This window comes from Hyla sarda, chromosome 3 (assembly GCF_029499605.1).
Source record: "Hyla sarda isolate aHylSar1 chromosome 3, aHylSar1.hap1, whole genome shotgun sequence".
In the NCBI taxonomy this organism is placed as follows: domain Eukaryota; kingdom Metazoa; phylum Chordata; class Amphibia; order Anura; family Hylidae; genus Hyla; species Hyla sarda.
In genome coordinates this window covers 223,761,696-223,784,075 of record NC_079191.1, presented here as the reverse complement: position 1 = coordinate 223,784,075, position 22,380 = coordinate 223,761,696, and the positions used below count along the sequence as shown (strand labels likewise).

The following is a 22,380-nucleotide window of genomic DNA, read 5'->3' as shown; positions in this document are numbered from 1 at the left end:
CCCAGCAGGGTTCTCATTTGTTTCTCCCTCCGTTCCCATTCTGGTGGTATGTTTCTTCGGAGTGCTCTGGTCTGCTCGGCCCACCGGGGTCTATGACTGGTTGATCTCCTTGGCTTGGACTCTGTCGTAGGAAGCTGTGGCCTGCCTTCTTTTCCGGCAGCTCTTCTGGGTCCTTGGGCCGTGGTGGTAGTTTGGTCTTGGACATGTGTAGTCATCCGGCCAAGACTCCTCCACGATCCCATTAGTCGGGGCGGTTTTTCGGTTTTGCTCCCCTTCACTTCTTCATGTAAGTTTGTCGCAGTTTTCCTTACTCTTCTGGTGTTCGTCTCCAGGTGCCTCTACGTCTCCAGTTTACATGTCGGTCTCTCCGGTATCTGAGGTGCCCCCCTTGTCAGGGAGTTTGCCGCTCCTTTCTTCCTTCGGGGTCCATGTCCTCCAGAGTTATCTGCTTTACACCAGTACGGCTATTTTCGCCTTCTGGGTGCTCATGGCGAGCCCCTGGGACAGGGGTTTTTGGTTCTGCGGCTATTCAGGTCTTTCCTCTCCTGCACTGGAACTCTCCGGAGCAGATTTCCATCTTTCTTTTTTTTTCCTGTGGTTTCTTGTCTCTCCCTATATGGCCCGGGTGTTTTGGGTCTTTATAGAGGATGGCCCCTTCCCTTGGCATCCTAGTCCATCTTCTTGGACAGGAGATCTTCCAGGAGTTCAGTTTTTGGGCCTTATGTGTCTCCGACCTGGGGGCTCGTCCGCAGGCCAGGTGGACACGTGAGTTCAGTCTCTGGACTGATTCCTTTTCTCTGGTTGTTTTTCCCACCCTAGGGGACTGCTTTGGTACATCCCATGAGTGAGGTGTCCCCCCAATGAAGGCTACAAGAAAGATATTTTACGGTGAGTACAAAAAAAATCTCCTTTTATTACTCTTGAAAAAGAAATTCATTCTATGATTTGGGAAGCCATTTTATCCATTTAACCATTAAAAGAAAGTCACTATTGTAAGCTATTGTATTTTTTTTTTTTTTTGTAGGAAAACATATATTATAGATATACTTTTGTTTTTTATTTATTTTGTAGAGTTTCTGGACTTCAATGAGTACTTTGTTAGGACACTTTCTTCAAGGACCCAGTGAAAATGGAGCACATACCATTTGTAGTGTGGTGCAATGTAAAGATCCTTTGGGGTTCTGCTGGTGGTTAATTTCACATCTTTCTTCATTGTATCTGCTAGATCGCAATGGCATTGCAGAAGAGAATGTAAGTTTTATTTTTTTTTTGTATCACCTTCTCAAAGATTTTATTTATCCTTTTAGTCTATGTAAAAATTAAACATTTTTGTAAATGATTTGAATTACCTTTCTTGCATCCTTTCATAGAAATGTTTTTTTGTATCTTTCCCCCTTGTTGACCACTTGTCTGCAGTGATCGGTGGTTACATCATTCATTCTCCTGGCTGGCTACTGTGAGTGCACAAGCCCTAATCTATATTTTTTAGATTACTAGTAACAGCTTCCCGACTATTGAAGGGGGGGGGGGGGGAGAGGGGAGGGAGCTCTCCAGTACAGTCTTGTATTTTATAACTGAACCTCTGTTCTGAGCCCCTGTGAGAAAGAGTGTGTGTGCACGCGCGAGCAAACCCCTGGCCTGAACTCTGTAGGACTGCCCACTCATCCCAGAGCCAAACTAGGAAGCTGCAACAGCACAGCAAGGTAAACCTAAGCCCTTTAGGTGTGTTCTGGGGTTAAATTTTAGAACAGAACCTTCTATGACTGTTCTGTACTCTGTGATTTCACCATTAAGTAAATTTTAACTAAAAACGCTCTGGAGTCCCAAATTGTGTGCTACATCTCAGTGCTGCTAACTGGTTGGAAATGATTGCAGTGGGGTAAGCAAGATAAATATTGCACCCTTTTTGTTTTAGCTTCCATATGCTCTCATTTAAAAAGGTTGGCCAGCGAAAGAAACAACCTGTGTATTGTCAAAAAGTATAAGAAAGTAACTTATTAATATAATGTTATTAGTTGTGGTGCACAGATTGTCCATTATCAGCTGAGCTGTATGGCTTGTAGCTGTGGCATCTTGTCACACTTTCTCTGAATGCAGTCTGCTCTGTCCTTGCTCTTCCCTCTGCGGAGAACCAGAACAATGATGTGAAGAGGGGCAGCTCAAACTACTACTTTCATTAAATTTTAAGGCAGCAGGAAGCCCTTTTCAGATATCACAGCAGTGAGCATGTTCTGATGGAAAGTACTGTGACTGAGTCTTCCTGCTGCTTTAAAATCCGATGTAATATTTCTTGGTCGCTCTTCAATGGGGACACCTATACTGATGGGATATATACTCTTGCCACTAGGAGGCGCTGACACTAGGTAAAAAAAGTCTGCTCCTTCCTGGCAGGATATACCCGCCCACTGGAAGTGAGTTAATCAGTTATAGCTAGTGTCAGTAGGAGGCAAGACACATGTCTGGTGCTCTCCTGACCTGGTCTTTTTTATTATTTTCTAGAACGGGCTGTTTAGTTAGGTTCTTTACTCTCTTATTTCCTTTTTCAGGTGGTACTACCTGTTCCCCCATATGCGATGAAGGGGCACAGGCATAAAGTATGTACTGTTAACCCCTTCTCGCCAGCGCCTGGAGGTTGTACCCTGGGTCCGGTTCCCCCCTTGCCCCTGCTTGCTCCAATATCTTAGCCTGGTATGATGCAGCATGGCCATAAGCTGGTCGAAGACTGAAGATTTCAGGGTGAGTATATCCAGGTTGCGGTAAGTATATGGCCTCTTAAATCACCCCCTCCTTCAGGGGTTTCTTTGGCATGGCTGGCACTCAAGTGTTAACCCTACTTTTTTCATGGGCTATGGTCTCTATTAATAAGGGGACTGCTCCCCCCTCTGCAGGACTTTGATTCACTTATGTGTGGGCAAGGGCACTTATTGGAAGCGTTCATTTTATTGTCGGCGGGGGCCTTCTATAGTCTCTCCGTATCACTTTCACTTTCATCCGCAGGGTCAGACGAGCTGAGAACACGCTCACTGACTTGCGGATGGACTGTAAGGGAGCCAAATTGGCTCCATAGCGCAGCAGCCTGCCCTTCTTTCAGCCGCCAGGCTTTCTGCCTCCCCAATCTTGGAGCGTAAGATGCAGCTTACAGGCGCACAGATACAAGGGGTGGCTGCTGTGATCTCTGAAGCAGCTGGCATATAGGCAGTGCTGCTCATGGTGCCTAGTATGACAAACATAGTTTATGCCTCTTGAGGCATGCCTACAGGTTTCTTACTTGGTGAGGGAACATATGTGAACTGCTGGGGCGGGTTGTTCACAATGCTATTTCGATCCTTTGGGAAAATCTGGGGATACATTCAGTGACTTATTTTTCCCCTACCCTGGGTGCCATGCCATGTCTGCCGCTCCCTCGGCCGAATTCCCCTTTTGTCCCTCCCGATCATGACACCAGCGGGGGGGCCCTGCTGGTGCATATGCATTCCTGGTGGAGGCTGGGGGCCCTTCCGGGGTTTCTCTTCTTTCATGCCTAAGCCTTCTTCGGCTTCCCCATACCCATTCTTCGGCTTCCCCGTCCGCCATGTTGTCCCGATTTTTTTTTCCGGGAGGGTACTAGGAAACCTGTAATGGTCGCTGCCGCAAATCACCCATTAAGGAGTGATCTTGAAGTGTTCATGCAATCAGCCTGACTAGTGGCTTCAGGGTTTCCTCCACCACAGGGCACCAACCACATGCCTGCCGCATCCCTAGCTGGAGTTTCGGATCCCCACTTTTAGTGAGAGGCTTCCGAGGGAGTGACCAGGAGTGGACACAGAATGGACCCCATACCAGTAAGCCAGACAATTGTCTGCCTGGTTTCCTCTGCCACCTGTCTTTCATCACATGGCTGCCGCACCAGCGGCTGGAGTTCGATACCCCACTGCTAGTGTAAGGTGTCTGAAGAAGTGACCCGGCGTGTCCAATGGACCCTGTGCAGTGTGACGGAGATTCAATCCACGGCTCTTCAGATCTCCCAGAAAGACGGGGATACTATCCATGGCCCTCTGGCCTCCCCATTCTTCCGCATGCGACAAAGGGTGCAGTGCTCAACCACGCATGCCACTCCACCGGCTGCAGTCCGGTAATCCACTTTCGATGTGCAGTCTGGCAACAGTGTCTTGGTGGTTCATTGGACCTTTTATCAGTAAGTCCACTGTTTCTGTACGGTTTCCTGCACCACATACGTCCTTCATCTTGTGTCTGGGACACCAGTCCTGGTGTGTAGCACCATTAGTAGAAAGAGTGTGGGCGTTTCCTGCAGGTTCACTAGTCCTTCACAGAAACAGCAGCAGTCTCTGTTCCCCTTCTAAGGGCGTGATGTTAGTCTGCTAAGGGCTTGTTTATGGAACACCATAGGTGCTACATCTGTTTTCCATACTGTCAGACTTTTGCTATGTCGGTTGTTTTTTTTTGTGGCCACAGTCTTGGTACCTCACTACTATTGTGAGTTAGTTGTCTTGTGTGTCTACATATATTACGGTCACAGAGCGTCACTTCAAGGAAACAGCGCCAATCGCCTGGTCCGGTTAAAGTGCAGGCTTTTTATTGCATCAGAGCAAAAAAACAATGTGACTTCTCGGCTAACGAGCATTTCTCAAGCATAGTACAAATGTCAATGAACCATACTTATATAGGTAGCAAATGCATGTGATAGGTGGAAATACAGGTGAAATCAATACTATTATCAGTTCAGACCACCCTCTGAACTTTCAAGCAGTATAATACATTCTAATATGTAATAAATACAATATGTAGTAAATACAATGTGAAACATTGCAGGGGACTCCACATTGCTTCTCTGACTTGTTGATCTTTCATAAGATTTGTCAGAAGTCCAACTGTGTTTCACTCACGTGCTATGCTCCGTTTGTAAACAATAGCACTGCGGTTGCGCAGGGAACTTGCATGACCTCCCGTCGGTGATTCTGTTAACGTAAGAATTTTCGCATGCGCATATTCGTAGCGCAGCTAGCGCCGCTCGCTGCAGTGAGTACATGGAGCGGACTGTCAGATCAGACATGATCAATGACAGTGAGTCCATATGATATACCTCACCCAGGCTTAATAGAAATATAGATGGGAGGAACGTCCATTCAAGCATTTAAACAGAGCAATGTAATAGGCGATATTCAGGACCGTGGAGTCCCCCATGCGTTTTTATTCTCCCTCTGGTTGTGACATGTAATGTGAACAGTGCCTAAAATAAAAAAACAATATTAAAATCAACACCTCTCGTCTGCTGGTTGCATATGGCATACACTTACATATTCCTACAGAAAAAGTCAAAAAAAGTGACATGGAGGGAAAAGAAGAATTAGAGGCAAAAGAAACAAAGTAGAAAGGGGAAAAAAGAAAGGGGGGGGGGGAAAGAGGAGGGAAAGAAGGGAGAAACCAAAGAATAGGGGAACGGGGAATAAAATAAAGAAAAGGAAACAGAAGGAGACTAGGATTCTGATTTACAAGTAAGGTTTAAGACTAAAATCTATATTCAGGCCATCAGGATGTAAAGTGTTTAATTTGTGTATCCATCTTAGTTCTTTTTGTTTCAGGATTTTCTCCCTATCTCATCCACATCTGAGAGGGGGGACATGGTCAATTATTCGAAAGCGCAGCTGACTGATGTTATGGCTCAGTTCTTTAACCCCTTAACGACCACGGACGTAAATGTACGTCCTGGTTTGGCGGGTTTTCCCGCACCAGGACGTACATTTACGTCCTGTGTATGACCACGAGCATCGGAACGGTGCTCGCATCATACACGGCAGGTTCCGGGGACCCGCTGGTAATGGACCCTCTGGTAATGGCAAACATCCGCGATCGCTCGTACGTCCGCCATTAACCCCCTCAGATGCCATGATCAATACAGATCCGATCATCCAGCATGGCAGCCAGAGATCCCCTCACCTGGCTCCGGCCGTCTCCCGGGGTCTTCTGCTCTGGTCTGAGATCGAGCAGACCAGAGTAGAAGATCACCGATAATACTGAGCAGCGCTATGTCCTATGCATACTGAACAGTATTAGCAGTGAAAGGATTGCTATAGCTAGTCCCCTATGGGGACATAAAAAGTGCAAAATAAAAGTTGAAAAATGTAAAAATAAAAAGTGAAAAATCCCCTCCCCCAATAAAAATTATGTCAGTTTTTCCCATTTTTACCCCCAAAAAGAGTAATTTCTTTTTTTTATAAACATATTTAGTATCACCGCGTGCGTAAATGTCCGTACTATCAAAATATAATTTTAATTATCCCGTACGGTGAATGGCGTAAACGTAAAAAAAAAAAAAAAAAAAAAAAATGCAGCTTTTGTTCACATTTTAATAAAATTTTTTTTTATAAAAAATGATCTAAAAGTTTTATATATGCAAATGTGGTATCGAAAAAAAAAGTACAGATGACAGCGCAAAAAATGAGCCCTCATACCGCCCTATATATGGAAAAATGAAAATTAGTTTGTCAAAATAGGGCGATTTTAGATTACTGATTTTGTACAAAAAGTTTTAGAATTTTTTTTTAAGCGGTACAAAAATATAAAAGTATCCAGCCATGGGTATCATTTTAATTGTATTGACCCACAGAAAAAAGAACACATGTCATTTTTACCGTAAAGTGTATAGTGTGAAAACAAAACCCTCCAAAATTTGCAAAATGCACTACAATGCTCAGAAGAGAAGGAGCCCATTGAGCTTTTGGAGACAGAATTTGTTTGGAATGGAAGTCAGGGGCCATGTGCGTTTACAAAGCCCCCGTGGTGCCAGAACAGTGAACCCATTTTGGAAACTACACACCTTTATAGAATTTAATAAGGGGTGCAGTGAGCATTTACACCCCACTGGCATTTGACAGATCTTTGGAACAGTGGGCTGTGCAAATGAAAAATTACATTTTTTCTTTTTCACGGACCAATGTTCCTATAATCTGTCAGACACCTGTGGGGCATAAATGCTCACTGTACCCCTTATCACATTACATGCGGGCTGTAGTTTCCAAAATGGGGGTCACATGTGGGGGAGGGTCCATTGTTCTGGCACTATGGGGGCTTTGTAAACCCACGTGGCCTTCAATTTCGGACACCTTTTCTCTCCAAAATCCCAATGTCGCTCCTTCTCTTCTGAGCATTGTAGTTCAACCGCAGAGCACTTTACATCCACATATGGGCTATGTTCTTACTCAGAAGAAATGGGGTTACAAATTTTGGGGGGCTTTTTTTTTTTCCCTATTTTCCCTTGTGAAAATTAAACATTTTGGGTGACACCAGCATTTTAGGGAGAAAAAAAAATGTTTCTTAATTTTTCCATCCAACTTTAACAAAAATTCGTCAAACACCTGTGCAAACCTCCAGCTGTTTCAAAACTACATGTACTGACAGATCGTGCACACTGGTTGGGAAACCTTCAGTTAGGTTCTGTTACCTAACTCATTATTTTCCAACCAGGCTGCCTCAAGCTGTTGCAAAACTACAACTCCCAGCATGTACTGAGAAGGGCATGCTGGGAGATGTAGTTATGCAACAACTGGAGGTACGCAACTACAGCTCTCAGCATGCCGAAACTGTGGCCCTCCAGATGTTGGAAAACTACAAATCCCAGCATGCCCAGACAGCAAACTGCTGTGTGGGCATGCTGGGAGTTGTAGTTTTGCAAGATCATGGGCTACAGTTTAGAGACCACTATATAGTGGTCTCAAACTGTAACCCTCCAGATGCTATGCAACTCACTGGCTTCCGTAGGATCCAGGGAGCCGCATCGCCATCCTCTTCTGCTGCCGATTGTCGTCGCCGATGGGTAAGTGGATCTTCGGTGTCGGTCCTCCTCGGTTTCCCCGTTCTGCCCCGCCTATTGTGGGTGGGCAGAACGGGGAAACCGAACGTTAACACCCCCCCCCCCCCTCCCCGATCTGCTATTGGTTGTCGCTTCTAGACGACGGGGGGGGGCTAGTTAAATCTGTGGTGTGTTGTACAATACTCCAATTTTGTCTTAAGATATCGTCAATCTTATTGCTGAGAGTGCTGTATGTGGAGACAAAAGGGATTCTTTCTAGTTTTTTCTTTGTCTAGTGTGTAACAGCTCTTCCCTAGTTGTGTTGGCTAGTTTCATCTTGTGTTGTTGCAGCAATCTCTGTGGATAACCCCTATTTTTAAATTCATTGCGCATTTCCTCAACTCTACCTCTCAGGTCTTCCATGGGTAAGACAATTCGTTTCACCCTCAATAACGGACTCCAGGGCAAAGATTTTATCATAGGCCTAGGATGAGAACTATCAAAAGATGAAAAATTTTTCTGTCAGTCTCCTATGTGTAGAAGTCTGTTGTTAATCTATTATCACGTAACCACACTGTTGTGTCTAGAAATTGGAGTGATTTGGTTGAGCTTACCATAGTAAATTTTAATTTGGGGGTAAATGTTGTCCCTCAAAGAATTTGTTTAGTTGTGTCTCCGTCTCTGTCCAGAGGACAAACGTGGGGTTGATGTAGCGAAGCCACGTCTGTACAAATCTGAACAGGGACGAGGTGTATATATATAAGATCTTTCTACGTCCATCATGTAAATATTTGCATAACATGGCGCTGCGTTAGAGCCCATTGCGGTTCCTCTGTTCTGAACATAGAGATCATCCCCAAACAGAAAGTAATTCTTTCTGAGGATGATCCCCAATAAGTCCAGGAACGAGCACCGTTAGTCATATCTGTATCAATCAGACGTTTGGCAACTGCCCCAATGCCTCGATCGTGATCGATCAAGGTATATAAATTGACTGTCAAAGGACACCAATATTGTATTTGGGGGGCACTCCAAGGGTATGACCTTGTTCAAAAATTCTGTTGTATCTTGTACATAAGACATGGCGTTAATCGCAAAATCATGTAATACTTTATCCAGATATACTGCTATAGAAAAAAATACAGAGTCCCTCCCGGAGACTATGGGCCTTCCCGGGGGACTCTGAAGATTCTTATGAATCTTTGGCAGTGTTTTAAAAAAACAGGTGTACGTGGATGTTCCTTTATCAAAAAAACCATCCATCTCCTGGATTCTGCCTAGGGAGTCTGTGCTAATTTTAGTGTAAACACTGTCTTCTAGCTGTCTATTAATCTCCGCTAGATTTTGGGGGTGTCATCACAACGATGGCACCCCCTTATCCACGTGTTTAATAGTGATCAGGGTGTTTTTCTCCAGACCTTAATAGCCCTCATCTCCTCTTTGGAAATGTTGTGCCATGTGTCTGTCTATTTTGGTAACCTTTTTCAGCTTGTCAATTTGTAAAGAGACAATTTGGGTATAGGCCTCTATTCAATTATGTTCACATGGGGCTGAAAATTACTTTTGTTAAACAGACCTACCTATTTCACTGTGAGGTCTGTCTATTTAACTGAGGACACCACAGCATTGGAATCATTGACATTTTGTGCGAAGTAACCCCTCAACCGTAATCTACGGAAAAATGTTTCTAGATCAACATGTAAAGTAAACCAATCAACATCTCTATTAGGGCAAAATGAAAGGCCCTTTTCTAATACATTAATTTCTAGATCAGTCAATGTGATGGAGCAGATATTTACCACTAATGTCCTCTCCTGTTGTTCGCTCGATCCCTCGGAGGTTTGTGGTTGGTTCTCTGTCGGGTCTGAATTCCTCTTGTGGTGGTTTCTCCCCCCACGTCTCCTTCTCCGTGGGGGCCCTTGGGCAAAAAAGGTTGCTGTAAAGAGGCATCTTAGGAGTCACTATCCAGGGCTGTAGAGAGGAAGCAGTCTGTTCTTGAAACAGTTGAATTAGAGTGCGCTGCTCGTGGGCGTCATCTCCGTCTCTTATGGTCTTGTTGAGGTTGTGACTGCAATGTGTAGATTTTGGCGTTTGCATAATCTTCAATTTCACGGCACCACTAAATTCTCTTGGCCTCCTCTAGTTCCTGTTGGTGTTTTGAGTCTGGAGGCCAGTCGTTCCTTGGAGTCCTGATATTCTTGTTCAGTGAGTAGACTTTTAAGTTATTCCTCCACCTCTAGACACCTGGTCTGGGTCTTTGCAATGTCCGACTGTAGGAATTCCATATCTAACATGACATCATACGCATATTTGTTAGAAATTTGGATGAACTTTTGATGAAACTGTTCATTACTGGGGAATAAATTTGGGCTCATATGAGAGCGCATCCATCAAGGTATTCTTTACTTATGGTAATATTCGCTGAGAGTAACTAAATGTAGCTCCAATGTAACAAGTCGTTTGGAATTCGTATCCCACCTTCTCATTAGAAGATCAATGGAAGGGACACTTAAAAATGTGGCCTCTCTCTGTACCTTGCTCAGAATCCTTGTCTCCTCCTGTTCAGAGTATGTAAAGGTGCTCATGAATCCTTGTGGTGCAGGTCCACCATCTGATTTCGTGGACATATTGTAAAAGCCACTTCCTCGGAACATCCAATCCCTGCACGGATCTCGGCACAAAGACAGTGCAATGGAAGGGACCCAGCACAGGATGATCACCAGTGTGGTGCACGTACTCCACCCACTTGCCAAGTGTGGGGTTAGATACAGAGCGTCACTTCAAGGAAACAGCGCCAATCAGCAGGTCAGGTTAAAGTGCAGGCTTTTTATTGCATCAGAGCAAAAAAAATAAAATGCAATGTTTCGGCTAACAAGCCTTTCTCAAGCATAGTACAAACATCAATGAACTATACCTATATAGGTAGCAAATACATGTGATAGGGGGAAACGCATGGGGGACTCCACGGTCCTGAATATTGCCTATACATTACATTGCTCTGTTTAACTGCTTGAATGGATGTTCCGCCCATCTAGATTTCTATTAAGCCCGGGTGAGGTATATCACATGAATTCAGTCATTGATCATGTCTGATCGAACAGTCAGCTCCATGTACTCACTGCAGCGAGCGGCGCAAGTTGCGCTACAAATATGCGCATGCGAAAATTCTTATGTTGACAAAACCACCGATGGGAGGTCATGCATGTTCCCTGCGCAGCCGCAGTGCTATTGTTTACAAACGGAGCATAGCACGTGAGTGAAACACATTTTATGGACATCTGACAAATCTTATGAAAGATCAGCAAGTCAGAAGCAATGTGGAGTCCCCTGCATGCCGCACTCCTGAAGGTTTTTGTTTCACATTGTATTTATTACATATTAGATTGTATTATACTGTTTGACAGTTCAGAGGGTGGGCTGAACTGATAAAAGTATTGATTGCACCTGTATTTCCACCTATCACATGTATTTGCTACCTATATAGGTATGGTTTATTGATGTTTGTACTATGCTTGAGAAAGGCTTGTTAGCCGAAACGTCTCATTGTTTTTTTCTGCTCTGATGCAATAAAAAGCCTGCACTTTAGCCGGACCTGGTGATTGGCGCTGTTTCCTTGAAGTGACGCTCTATATCTAACCCCACGCTTGGCAAGTGGGTGGAGTACGTGCACCACACTGGTGATCATCCTGTGCTGGGTCCCTTCCATTGGACTTTCTATGTTACGGTCACTCTACACCTGTAGTGCCCGCCTCCCCTCCTTCGGTGGGGTGTACCTCGGGCCTTCCTATGGTTTTGTTTCCACAGGTGTCCTGCGGTTGAACACCTCTGTCCCACCATGGGGCCTAATGGGGCAACTTGGTATGTTCTGTGCCCCCCCCCCTCCAAGTCTCCTACCTGTTTTTTTCCTATGCAGGGTGCCTCAGTCGTCTGCTGTACTGCATTAGACTTTGGCCAATGTGGCTCAGTTACCACAGCTTTTTTTTGCAGGGTCCAGGGTTTTGCCCCAATGGGGCGTACCTCCCAAGGTTGTATGTTGTTACGAGTGCTCCTTACTTGCATTCATGCTCACATTTTTTGCTGTGTTCACCCAGTGCTTTAACCCATTCCGCAGAGCTTTGTTTGCTTCACCACAGGCGGTGTTTGCAGGCTCCTACAGTACCTGGCGCGCTTGGCAATCCCCCTTCCTCAGGGGGTACAGTGATCAGGGGACTTGACACAGTCTGTGCCTGTGTTTTTCATCTGGACTGCCCCTGCTTTCAAGACCGGTTATTCTCCTTGTCTTGGGCACCCTCCTAGACTGCTGTGGCACGCCTTATTTTCTGGTCGGCCCTCCTGTTTCTTTGGGTCTTAGTGACGGTTGAGGTCTCGGGCATGTGTAGCAGTCCTGACTATTTGGTGATCCCATTTATGGGGCGGTCTTTCCGTACCGCACATCTACCCGTACTAGGCACGGATGTTGGTCACCTGGAGCGTTTCACAGACGTTGGTTTTCCTTACCATTCGGCTGTAAGTCTTCCAGCAAACCTCGAGCTTTTGCAAAACTACAACTCCCAGCATGCCCTTTGGCAGTCCGTGCATGCTGGGAGTTGTAATTTTGCAACATCTGCAGGCGGCAGTTTGGAGGCCACTGTGCAGTGGTCTTCAATCTTTGCTCTTCCAGATGTTGCAAAACTACAACTCTCAGCATGCCCAGACAGTCCAGGCATGCTGGAAGTTGTAGTTCTGTAACATCTGGCCCTTCAGATGTTGCAGAACTACAATTCCCAGCATGCCTGGGCATGCTTGGAGTTGAAGTTTTTCAACATCTGGAGGGCTACAGTTTGGACACCACTACTTAGCGGTCTCCAAACTGTTCTCCAGTTGTTGCAAAACTACAACTCCAAGCATGCCCTTCGGCTGTCTGGGCATGCTGGGAGTTGTAGTTTTGCAACAACTGGAGGCACACTGGTTGGGAAACATTGTTTCCTGAGTGTTTCCCAACCCATGTGCCTCCAGTTGTTGCAAAACACGCAGCATGCCCAGACAGCCGAAGGGCATGCTGGGAGTTGTAGTTTTGCAACAACTAGAGGAGAACAGTTTGGAGACCGCCAAGTAGTTGTGTCCAAACTATAGCCCTCCAGATGTTGCAAAACTTCAACTCCAAGCATGCCCAGGCATGCTGGGAATTGTAGTTCTGCAACATCTGAAGGGCCAGATGTTACAGAACTACAACTCCCAGCATGCCTCAACTGTCTGGGCATGCTGAGAGTTGTTGTTTTGCAACATCTGGAAGAGCACAGATTGGAGACCACTGCACAATGGTCTCCAAACTGCAGCCCTACAGATGTTACAAAACTACAAATCCCAGCATGCCCGGACAGCCAAAGTCTGGGCATGCTGGGAGTTGTAGTTTTGAAACTCCTAAAAGCAGTAGTGAAGATCACGGCGATTTTCACTGCTGCCTCCACTTGCCTGCTGCCGGTCCCCACTGCCGCGCCGGTCCCCCCCCCCCCCCACAGGTATGTGCCGCGGACCACCCACAGCTCTCGGGATCCTATTCCCCCGCTCTGCCCGACTATTCCCCCCCCCCCCCCCCCCCCCAGTCAGCAATCACAGTGATCGCTGACCAGGACCATCCACAGAAGTTGTCCCCCGCTGTAACTTGTGTAACGCTGTGACTTCTGCCAGTTAACCCGTGCAATACTACGCACCGCCAGGTTAACTGATTGACTAACATAAACGTCATGATATGCAGATAGTTCGCGCATCATGACGTTTATAGAAGTCCTTCTGTGGGAAGGGGTTAAAGGTATTGGAGAGAGACTAAAATGAGAGATGTCTGGTAGAATGGGAAATTAGCACAATGGATAGGTTTAAAGAAAGGTAGGGAAATAGGAGAGAACACATGGTTTGAGTATATAAGGTTAAAGAGTATATTACATTTCTTGGTGAAAAAGGAAATGGTAATATCCCCCACGCCCCCTCTATGGTACACAAAAAAAAAAAAAAACACACATTTATTAAGTTTAATATTGTGCATAAGTTGTATTATACTTAGAGATTTCTGTGCAATGTAGGGAAATATTCCAATATTTATGTGCCAATATTCAAATATTTTGGAAGGATGTACTATTGGAAATGGATAAAACCATAACATTTAAGGTAGACCCCTCTCCAGTGTTGGTAATTCTGGGCAATGACTCAAAAGTAGGATTTCCAAGGAAAGAGAGGAGGAATTTGTGTAGGTTACTCTTTTATGCTATTTATTGATCGATAGAAGATGGATCTCTTCAATCCCTCCAAATGTTTATGAATGGCTGCAAGTGATAAAAAGGAAAACAACACAAGGCTGTGTGTTTCTAGGAGTGAGTTGGAAGAGAGAGACTACTAATTAATTTTTTTTTTTTTTTTTGATGGAAGGATATATAATATATATTTGTATAACGATTTAATTGTCACATTTTGTAAACAAAAAAGAAAAAATATATAATTATGATTCTATAATGACTTTTTCAGAGATGTGGCAAGGCTGCATTTTGGTGAAAGGCTTAATAATGAAGACAGCTTTTAGTTACTTCTGTAAAAAAATGTTTGCTTGTTTATACTTATTTTAACAGGTTGAGATAACATCAAATTGGAAGTTTGTGGAAGACCTTTTAAAGAAATCTATTAATCCACAGGTATGCTATCGATTACAACTTGGCTCAGTTGGATCTAAAGCATCTTGCATGCTTAACTCTACTGCATATTTATCTAAAGTTGCCCAGGACTATATGGAAAGCTGTGGTAAAATATGTAATCCTTTTGTTTATACTTTTTTAAAGATCGGAGTCCTAGAGGACCAACTTCGGATGCACCTACAGTGCTGTCTATACTTATGTGAGATCTGGGAGCCAAATCTAACCGTAGCCACTATACTATGGGAGTATTACAGCAAAAATTTGGTGAGAATTATTAAATTTAGGTTGTATTAAAATACTCTGAGAAATGAATGTATGGAATTTTTGAACTGCATTTCTGCTATACCGTATATACTCGAGTATAAGCCGACCCGAATATAAGCCGATGCCCCTAATTTCACCACAAAAACCCAGGAAAAGTTATTGACTCGACTATAAGCCTAGGGTGGGAAATACATCATCCCCCTGTCATCATCCAGACCCCCGTCATTAACACCATCATCATCACCCTGTCATCATAATCATCCTGTCATCATTCCCCCCCCTTCATCATTACCCTGTCATCATCCCCCCCCCTACATCATTACCCTGTCATCATCCCACCTCATCATTACCCTGTCATCATCCCCCCCCCTCATCATTACCCTGTCATCATCCCCCCCTTCATCATTACCCTGTCATCATCCCCCCTTCATCATTACCCTGTCATCATCCCACACCACCCCCTCATCATCACCGCTTGTCAATGTCTGATTTAACATTGGTCTTCAACCTGTGGACCTCCAGATGTTTAAAAACTACAACTCCCAGCATGCCCGGACAGCCATCGGCTGGCCGGGCATGCTGGGAGTTGTAGTTTTGAAACATCTGGAGGTCCGCAGGTTGAAGACCACTGCCCAGGCCTTCGTCGTCATCCAGACCCCCTCCCTCCTTTAGTTTTGTACTCGCCTCCGCTCGGCGGGACGTTCGGGTGAGCTGGTCCGGGCCATCTGTGCTGCAGGACCGTCCGGTGGGGAGGGATATAATCGTTCCCGGCTGTCCATCTTCACCGGTTGGAACGTCATTATTCCGAGGCCGGGCGCGAAGCGCGGAGAAGAGGCCCCCCCAACCGGTGAAGATGGACAGCCCGGAACGACTATATCCCTCCCCACCGGACGGTCCTGCAGCACAGATGGCCCGGACCAGCTCACCCGAATGTCCCGCTGAGCGGAGGTGAGTACAAAACTAAAGGAGGGAGGGGGTCTGGATGACGACGAAGGCCTGGGCAGTGGTCTTTAACCTGCGGACCTCCAGATGTTTCAAAACTACAACTCCCAGCATGCCCGATGGCTGTCTGGGCATGCTGGGAGTTGTAGTTTTGAAACATCTGGAGGTCCGCAGGTTAAAGACCACTGAGGGCGGAGAGTTCACTCGAGTATAAGACGAGGGGGGTGTTTTCAGCACGAAAAATCGTGCTGAAAAACTCAACTTATACTCGAGTATTTACGGTATATTTACTTTATGGGTAAAACTGACCTTCTTCCTTGGCTACCTCCACTTTGGTCATGCATTCCACCCATTTGTCCATGGCTGTTTATGAATAGAGCAGAGTATACTTGAGCCTATATGCCCTGAGTAAATTTTTGGAGGCCTAAGTTAAAGCGATACAGCGAGGAAGAAGGTAAATAGAACGCACTCACCCGGTTTCATGCCGAAGAAGAGGTAACTTTCTTCCTCTATACGACCCGAAACTTTGTATTCCAATCCACTTTGGAATAAAGTTGAGCTCGGCCGAGCTCGTGGAACGACTGTCCCGTTTCGTGGGTTCTTCGCTTGGTCACGACCACTAGTGATGCTCACTGTGCTGGTTAAGTAACCTGCTACCGTGGCCGGAGGTCAGCTGGCACGTCGTTGCCAGGCAACATGATGCTGTGGTCCGGCGGCTGCTATACGGGGTACTCCAGCACTGCCGAGGGCAGGTACTTACGTCTTGCAGCTGTGCCTGGTAGAAATCACGCAATGACTAAGATGAAGACCCATATAGGTGAGTATAAGGAAGGTAAAGGAAAGATGAAAAAGAGAGAGGGAGGAAGGGGTAGGGGTATATTTCTTTAACCCCTTAAGGACGCAGGACGTAAATGTACGTCCTGGTGAGGTGGTACTTAACGCACCAGGACGTACATTTACGTCCTAAGCATAACCGCGGGCATCGGAGCGATGCCCGTGTCATGCGCGGCTGATCCCGGCTGCTGATCGCAGCCAGGGACCCGCCGGCAATGGCCGACGCCCGCGATCTCGCGGGCGTCCGCCATTAACCCCTCAGGTGCCGGGATCAATACAGATCCCGGCATCTGCGGCAGTTCGCGATTAAAATGAACGATCGGATCGCCCGCAGCGCTGCTGCGGGGATCCGATCATTCATAACGCCGCACGGAGGTCCCCTCACCTTCCTCCGTGCGGCTCCCGGCGTCTCCTGCTCTGATCTGTGATCGAGCAGACCAGAGCAGGAGATGACCGATAATACTGATCTGTTCTATGTCCTATACATAGAACAGATCAGTATTAGCAATCATGGTATTGCTATGAATAGTCCCCTATGGGGACTATTCAAGTGTAAAAAAAAATGTAAAAAAATGTAAAAGTAAAAAAAAAGTGAAAAATCCCCTCCCCCAATAAAAAAGTAAAACGTCCGTTTTTTTCCTATTTTACCCCCAAAAAGCGTAAAAAACATTTTTTATAGACATATTTGGTATCGCCGCGTGCGTAAATGTCCGAACTATTAAAATAAAATGTTAATTATCCCGTACGGTGAACGGCGTGAACGAAAAAAAATTAAAAAAGTCCAAAATTCCTACTTTTTTAATACATTTTATTAAAAAATAAATAAAAAAAAAATGTATTAAAAGTTTTTTATATACAAATGTGGTATCAAAAAAAAGTACAGATCATGGCGCAAAAAATGAGCCCCCATACCGCCGCTTATACGGAAAAATAAAAAAGTTATAGGTCATCAAAATAAAGGGATTATAAACGTACTAATTTGGTTAAAAAGTTTGATTTTTTTTTAAGCGCAACAATAATATAAAAGTATATAAAAATGGGTATCATTTTAATCGTATTGACCCTCAGAATAAAGAACACATGTCATTTTTACCATAAATTGTACGGCGTGAAAACAAAACCTTCCAAAATTAGCAAAATTGCGTTTTTTGTTTTAATTTCCCCACAAAAATAGTGTTTTTTGGTTGCGCCATACATTTTATGATATAATGAGTGATGTCATTACAAAGGACAACTGGTCGCGCAAAAAACAAGCCCTCATACTAGTCTGTGGATGAAAATATAAAAGAGTTATGATTTTTAGAAGGCGAGGAGGAAAAAATGAAAACGTAAAAATTAAATTGTCTGAGTCCTTAAGGCCAAAATGGGCTGAGTCCTTAAGGGGTTAAAGAAAGGGGGTACAACCAGCAGGTGAATGCCAAAACATGGTTATATGAATGTGCTGAACTCATTGCGCTCATTGAAACCTAGGGTCCAGTGGCTCCTAGCCGAGATATCCAGCGTGCTTCTATTTGATGCAGAAAGGTCTGTCTGGTGAGACCTCTGGGGAGTGTTCATGAACGTTTCCAGAAAGAAAAATGATAGAACTGCAGGGTTGCCACCATGTTCTGCCAATCTTAGCACTCCTTCTTCTCTCCTGGAGAGTCTGACGTGCTCTCTGAACCGTACAAACATCGGGCGGATAGTGCATCCGACATAGAAATGTCCACAGGGGCACTGTATATAATGTACTACAAATTTAGCCCTGCATGTGATTAGATCGGAGACATGCATGTTTTCCCCACCTAGATGATGGTTGCATCCTTGTTTGAGTTGGCCGCAAAAGGAACAATTCCCACATCTGTGGCTGCCTCTGGGGCGCAGGTCACATAACCAGGTAGATGGTGTCGCCGGTCCTGATGTGAATGAACTACATACCAGTTAATTCTTCAACGTTTTTGTACGCTTGTGTGCGATAAAGGGTTTCTCTTTTGCTATCTCTTTTAGAAGAGGATCGCCTTCAATAATGTGCCAGTGACGGTAAATAGCCTTGCATATCACACTTCACATCTCACTATGCGTGAATGCAAAGTTGAAACGTCTCGGGGGAGGGCGATATGCGGACTTCGGTTTTGTAAGGAGTTCCTCTATTGTTTTTTTTCATTGACCTTGTTGAAGGCTACATTCAGGCAAGAAACTGGATAACCCCTTTTCTTAAGGTGAGATTTGAGTTGCTCTGCTTGCTCTATGAAGGATGATTGGTTGCTGTTGATCTTTTTAAGCCGCAGGAACTGGCTATAGGGGAGTGCTCTTTTTGTATGAACGGGATGATGGGAATCGTGATGTAAATTAAATGATGTTCATCCTATATTATTAAATGGTACTACTCTAACTACCCATTACTACTTATGATTACTGTGGGTCACACTTCGCACATATTTCCGGTGAGTCTTCCTGTGACGAGAGAGGAGAGGACTACGGGACCTAGTCATGAAAAATCCTATTCTTCGCTGCAGAGTTTTAGGTATGACTATAAAATACTTTAAAACTGCTTGTGACGTTTTTACTTTTCAAGATGACCTATAATGATCTACCGGATATGTCTATAATATCCGCAACATCCAAAGACATGATTCTGCAAATTAATATTTCTACATACAGCTGAGTGATGGCTTTAGTAACCTTTATATAACTGTTATATTTGTTATGTATTGTTCCTTGGCTACGTTGTTTTTCTTTGGCCAATCTTTCCTTTTGTTATAAATTTCTCAAAAAATCCAATAAAAATTATTTAAACCTAAAAGAGAGAGCAAAAGAGAAACCCTTGATCGCACACAAGCGTACAAAAACATTGAAGAATGAACTGGGTATTTATTGTTTTGCGTTTATGTCAGAACTGCTGTAATATCAGCCACCCCTGTGCAAATCACCAATTTAGACCTCAAATGTACATGGCACGCTCTCACTCCTGAGCCTTGTTGTGCGCCCGCAGAGCATTTTACGCCCACATATGGGGTAGTTCTATACTCAGGAGAAATTGTGTTACAAATTTTGGGGGTCTTTTTTTCTTTTTACCGCTTGTGAAAATTAAAAGTATGGGGCAACACCAGTATGTTAATGTAAAATAAAATATATTTTTTTCCACTAACATGCTGGTGTAGACCCCAACTTTACCCAACCCCCCCAAAGAAAAAAAAAATAATTGTAGTGCAATTTCTCCTGAGTACGGAGATACCCCATATGTGACCCTAAACTGTTTCCTTGAAATACGACAGGGCTCCGAAGTGAGAGGGCGCCATGCGCATTTGAGGACTAAATTGGGGATTTGAATCTGCCACAAAAATACCCTACAGCAGTGTTTCCCGAACAGGGTGTCTCCAGCTGTTGGAAAAAACTCCCGGCATGTCTTGACAGTCAGTGGCTGTCCGGCAATACTGTGAGTTGTTGTTTTTCAACAGCTGGGGGCTCCGTTTTGGAAACACTGCCGTACAATGAGTATTTGTTTAGGGGTATGTGTATATGTTGTGTTTTACCCTTTATGTGGTAGTGTAGTGTTTTTAGGGTACATTCACACGGGCGGAGGTTTACAATGAGTTTCTCGCTGGGAGTTTGAGCTGCGGTGGAAAACTTGCAGCCGAACTCTCTGTAATCCTGCCCGTGTGAATGTACCCTGGGGGGGGGGGGGGGGGGGGGGAGACAAACCTCCAGCTTTTTGCAAAACTGCAACTCCCAGCATGCATTGACAGACCATACATGCTGGGAGTTGTAGTTTTGCAACATCTGGAGGCACACTGGTTGCAAAAAACTGAGTTAGGTAACAAACTCTGTTTCACAACCAATGTGTCTCCAGCTGTTGCAAAACTGCAACAATCAACATGCATTGACAGTCGAAGGGCATGCTGGGAGTTGTAGTTTTGCAACAGCTGGAGGCATACTGCTACAACTTCCAGCATGCCCTTTGGTAGTCTGTGCATGCTGGGAGTTGTAGTTATGCAACAGCTGGCTGCACACTTTTTTTTCATAGAAAAAAGGTGCCTCCAGCTGTTGCATAACTACAACCTCAGCATGCACAGACTACCAAAGGGCATGCTGGGAGTTGTAGTTGGAACACCAGCTGTTGCAAAATTACAACTCCCAGCATGCCCACTGGCTGTGCATGCTGCGAGTTGTTGCTAAGCAACAGCAGGAGGTGAACAGGCCTCAACTACTGCTGTATCCTGCCGCCGCTGCCACCGATCCTGCTGCTCCTGTTGCCGCCGCCGATCCCGAGGGGACCCCTGCCGGACAAAGAAGAGGTAGGAGACCCCCGCCAGTGCCGATCTCCGCCATCTTCACCGTCCCGATCACCGCCCAGCAGGGTTGTGATTGGTCGGTCGTTCCGACCAATCACGTGATCGTGAGGCTGCACCAGTGCCACCTCATTCCTGCTGGGTAAAGGGTGAATGGGGCTGTCTCGGACTACCCCATTCACCCTTTTTTTTCCCGGTCACCGGAGACCTGATTGACCCGGAAAAGCCGCAAATCATTGGTCTGAATTGACCGACTATTTGCGGTGATCGCCGACATGCTGGGTCTCGGGACCCCCCCCCCCCCCCCCCAGGGGTTTGCACGGGGTGCCTGCTGATAGATATCGGCAGTCACCCCGGTCCGGTCCCCATGCGGCGGGGACCCGAATTCCCACGGGCGTATTCATACGCCCTCAGTCCTTAAGGACTTTAACACCTTAAGGACACCGGGTGTATCCACACGCCCCCGTTTTAAAGATATTTACCCCAGCCCTTCCTCCCTCTCTTTTTCATCTTCCCTTTACCTTCCTTACACTCACCTTTATGGGTCTTCATCTTAGTTATTGCATGATGTCTACCAGGCACAGCTGCAAGACGTAAGTACCTGCCATCGACAGTCCTGGAGTACCCCGTATAGCAGCCGTCGGACCACAGCGTCATGTTGCCTGGCAATGCCCCACCAGCTGACCTCCAGCCACGGTAGCAGGTTTCTTAACCAGCATCGTGAGCATCACCAGTGGGCGTGACGAAGCGGAGAACCTGCGAAACTGGACCGTCGTTTCACGAGCGCGGCCGAGCTCAACTTTCTTCCTCTCCCCGACCCGAACCTTTGTATTCCATGCCACTATGGAATAAAATTATCTCTAATTTGTCGTAAAACCGAGTGAGTGCGTTCTATGTACCTTCTTCCTTGCTGTTTATGCTATACTACATACAGGGGCGCAGCTAGAAACCACAGGGCCCCGATGCAAAAAATTGTCCTGGGCCCCCCTACTCCCTGACGACCCCTTACTCGGCCGCACAACAAGATCAGTGACCACAGCACTGATGACACACAGTCAGGAGAATACAAAGTGATATAAGTCACTTACAGACGGGGCAGGACTGGGACAAAAAAATAGACCCAGACATTTTAGAATAAGCAGCTCGTTTTTATAATGTGGGACCCCCACCAATCACCTTGGTTCAAGTGGCTCTCCGGATGTTGCAAAGCTACAACTCCCATCATGTCTAGAGAGCCTCAGACATTATGAATGTTGCCATTTTATAACAGCTGGAGAGCCACAGATTGGGTCAGACAGAACACACAATGATATCAGTGACCTGAGTGACGTCTTCTTTGTTGTCTTTTCTTTTCTTCTCCATCTGGTCCAGACACCAGGACGTCTTCCAGCTCCATCTTCTCTGCAGAGTCTGATGCCAGAACATCATTGGTTTCTTAATTTGTCAGCAGATCCTCATCCTCTGTATAAAGACAATAATCATTATAATACTGTACCCCCTGAACATAAAACTGCCAACCACTGTCCCCTCTAAATATATTATTGCCACACACCGTACCACCGAATATACGGTAAAACTGCCACACACAGTACCCCCTGAATATAATATTGCCGCACACTTTACCCCC

At 45.4% G+C, this 22,380-nt stretch overlaps 1 protein-coding gene across 3 annotated transcripts in view; it reads left to right on the top strand.

Annotated features, from left to right (window-relative positions):
• MMS22L (MMS22 like, DNA repair protein) overlaps positions 1–22,380 on the top strand; it is a 143,990-nt gene that overhangs the window by 50,530 nt on the left and 71,080 nt on the right. For 2 of the 3 annotated variants that reach the window (XM_056566151.1, XM_056566153.1), the window contains 3 exons: positions 1,072–1,251; positions 14,383–14,445; positions 14,590–14,709. In XM_056566151.1, coding sequence (XP_056422126.1) covers positions 1,072–1,251; positions 14,383–14,445; positions 14,590–14,709 — 363 coding nt within the window. The remainder of the gene's footprint in view (positions 1–1,071; positions 1,252–14,382; positions 14,446–14,589; positions 14,710–22,380) is intronic. The other variant, XM_056566152.1, reaches the window with a different exon arrangement.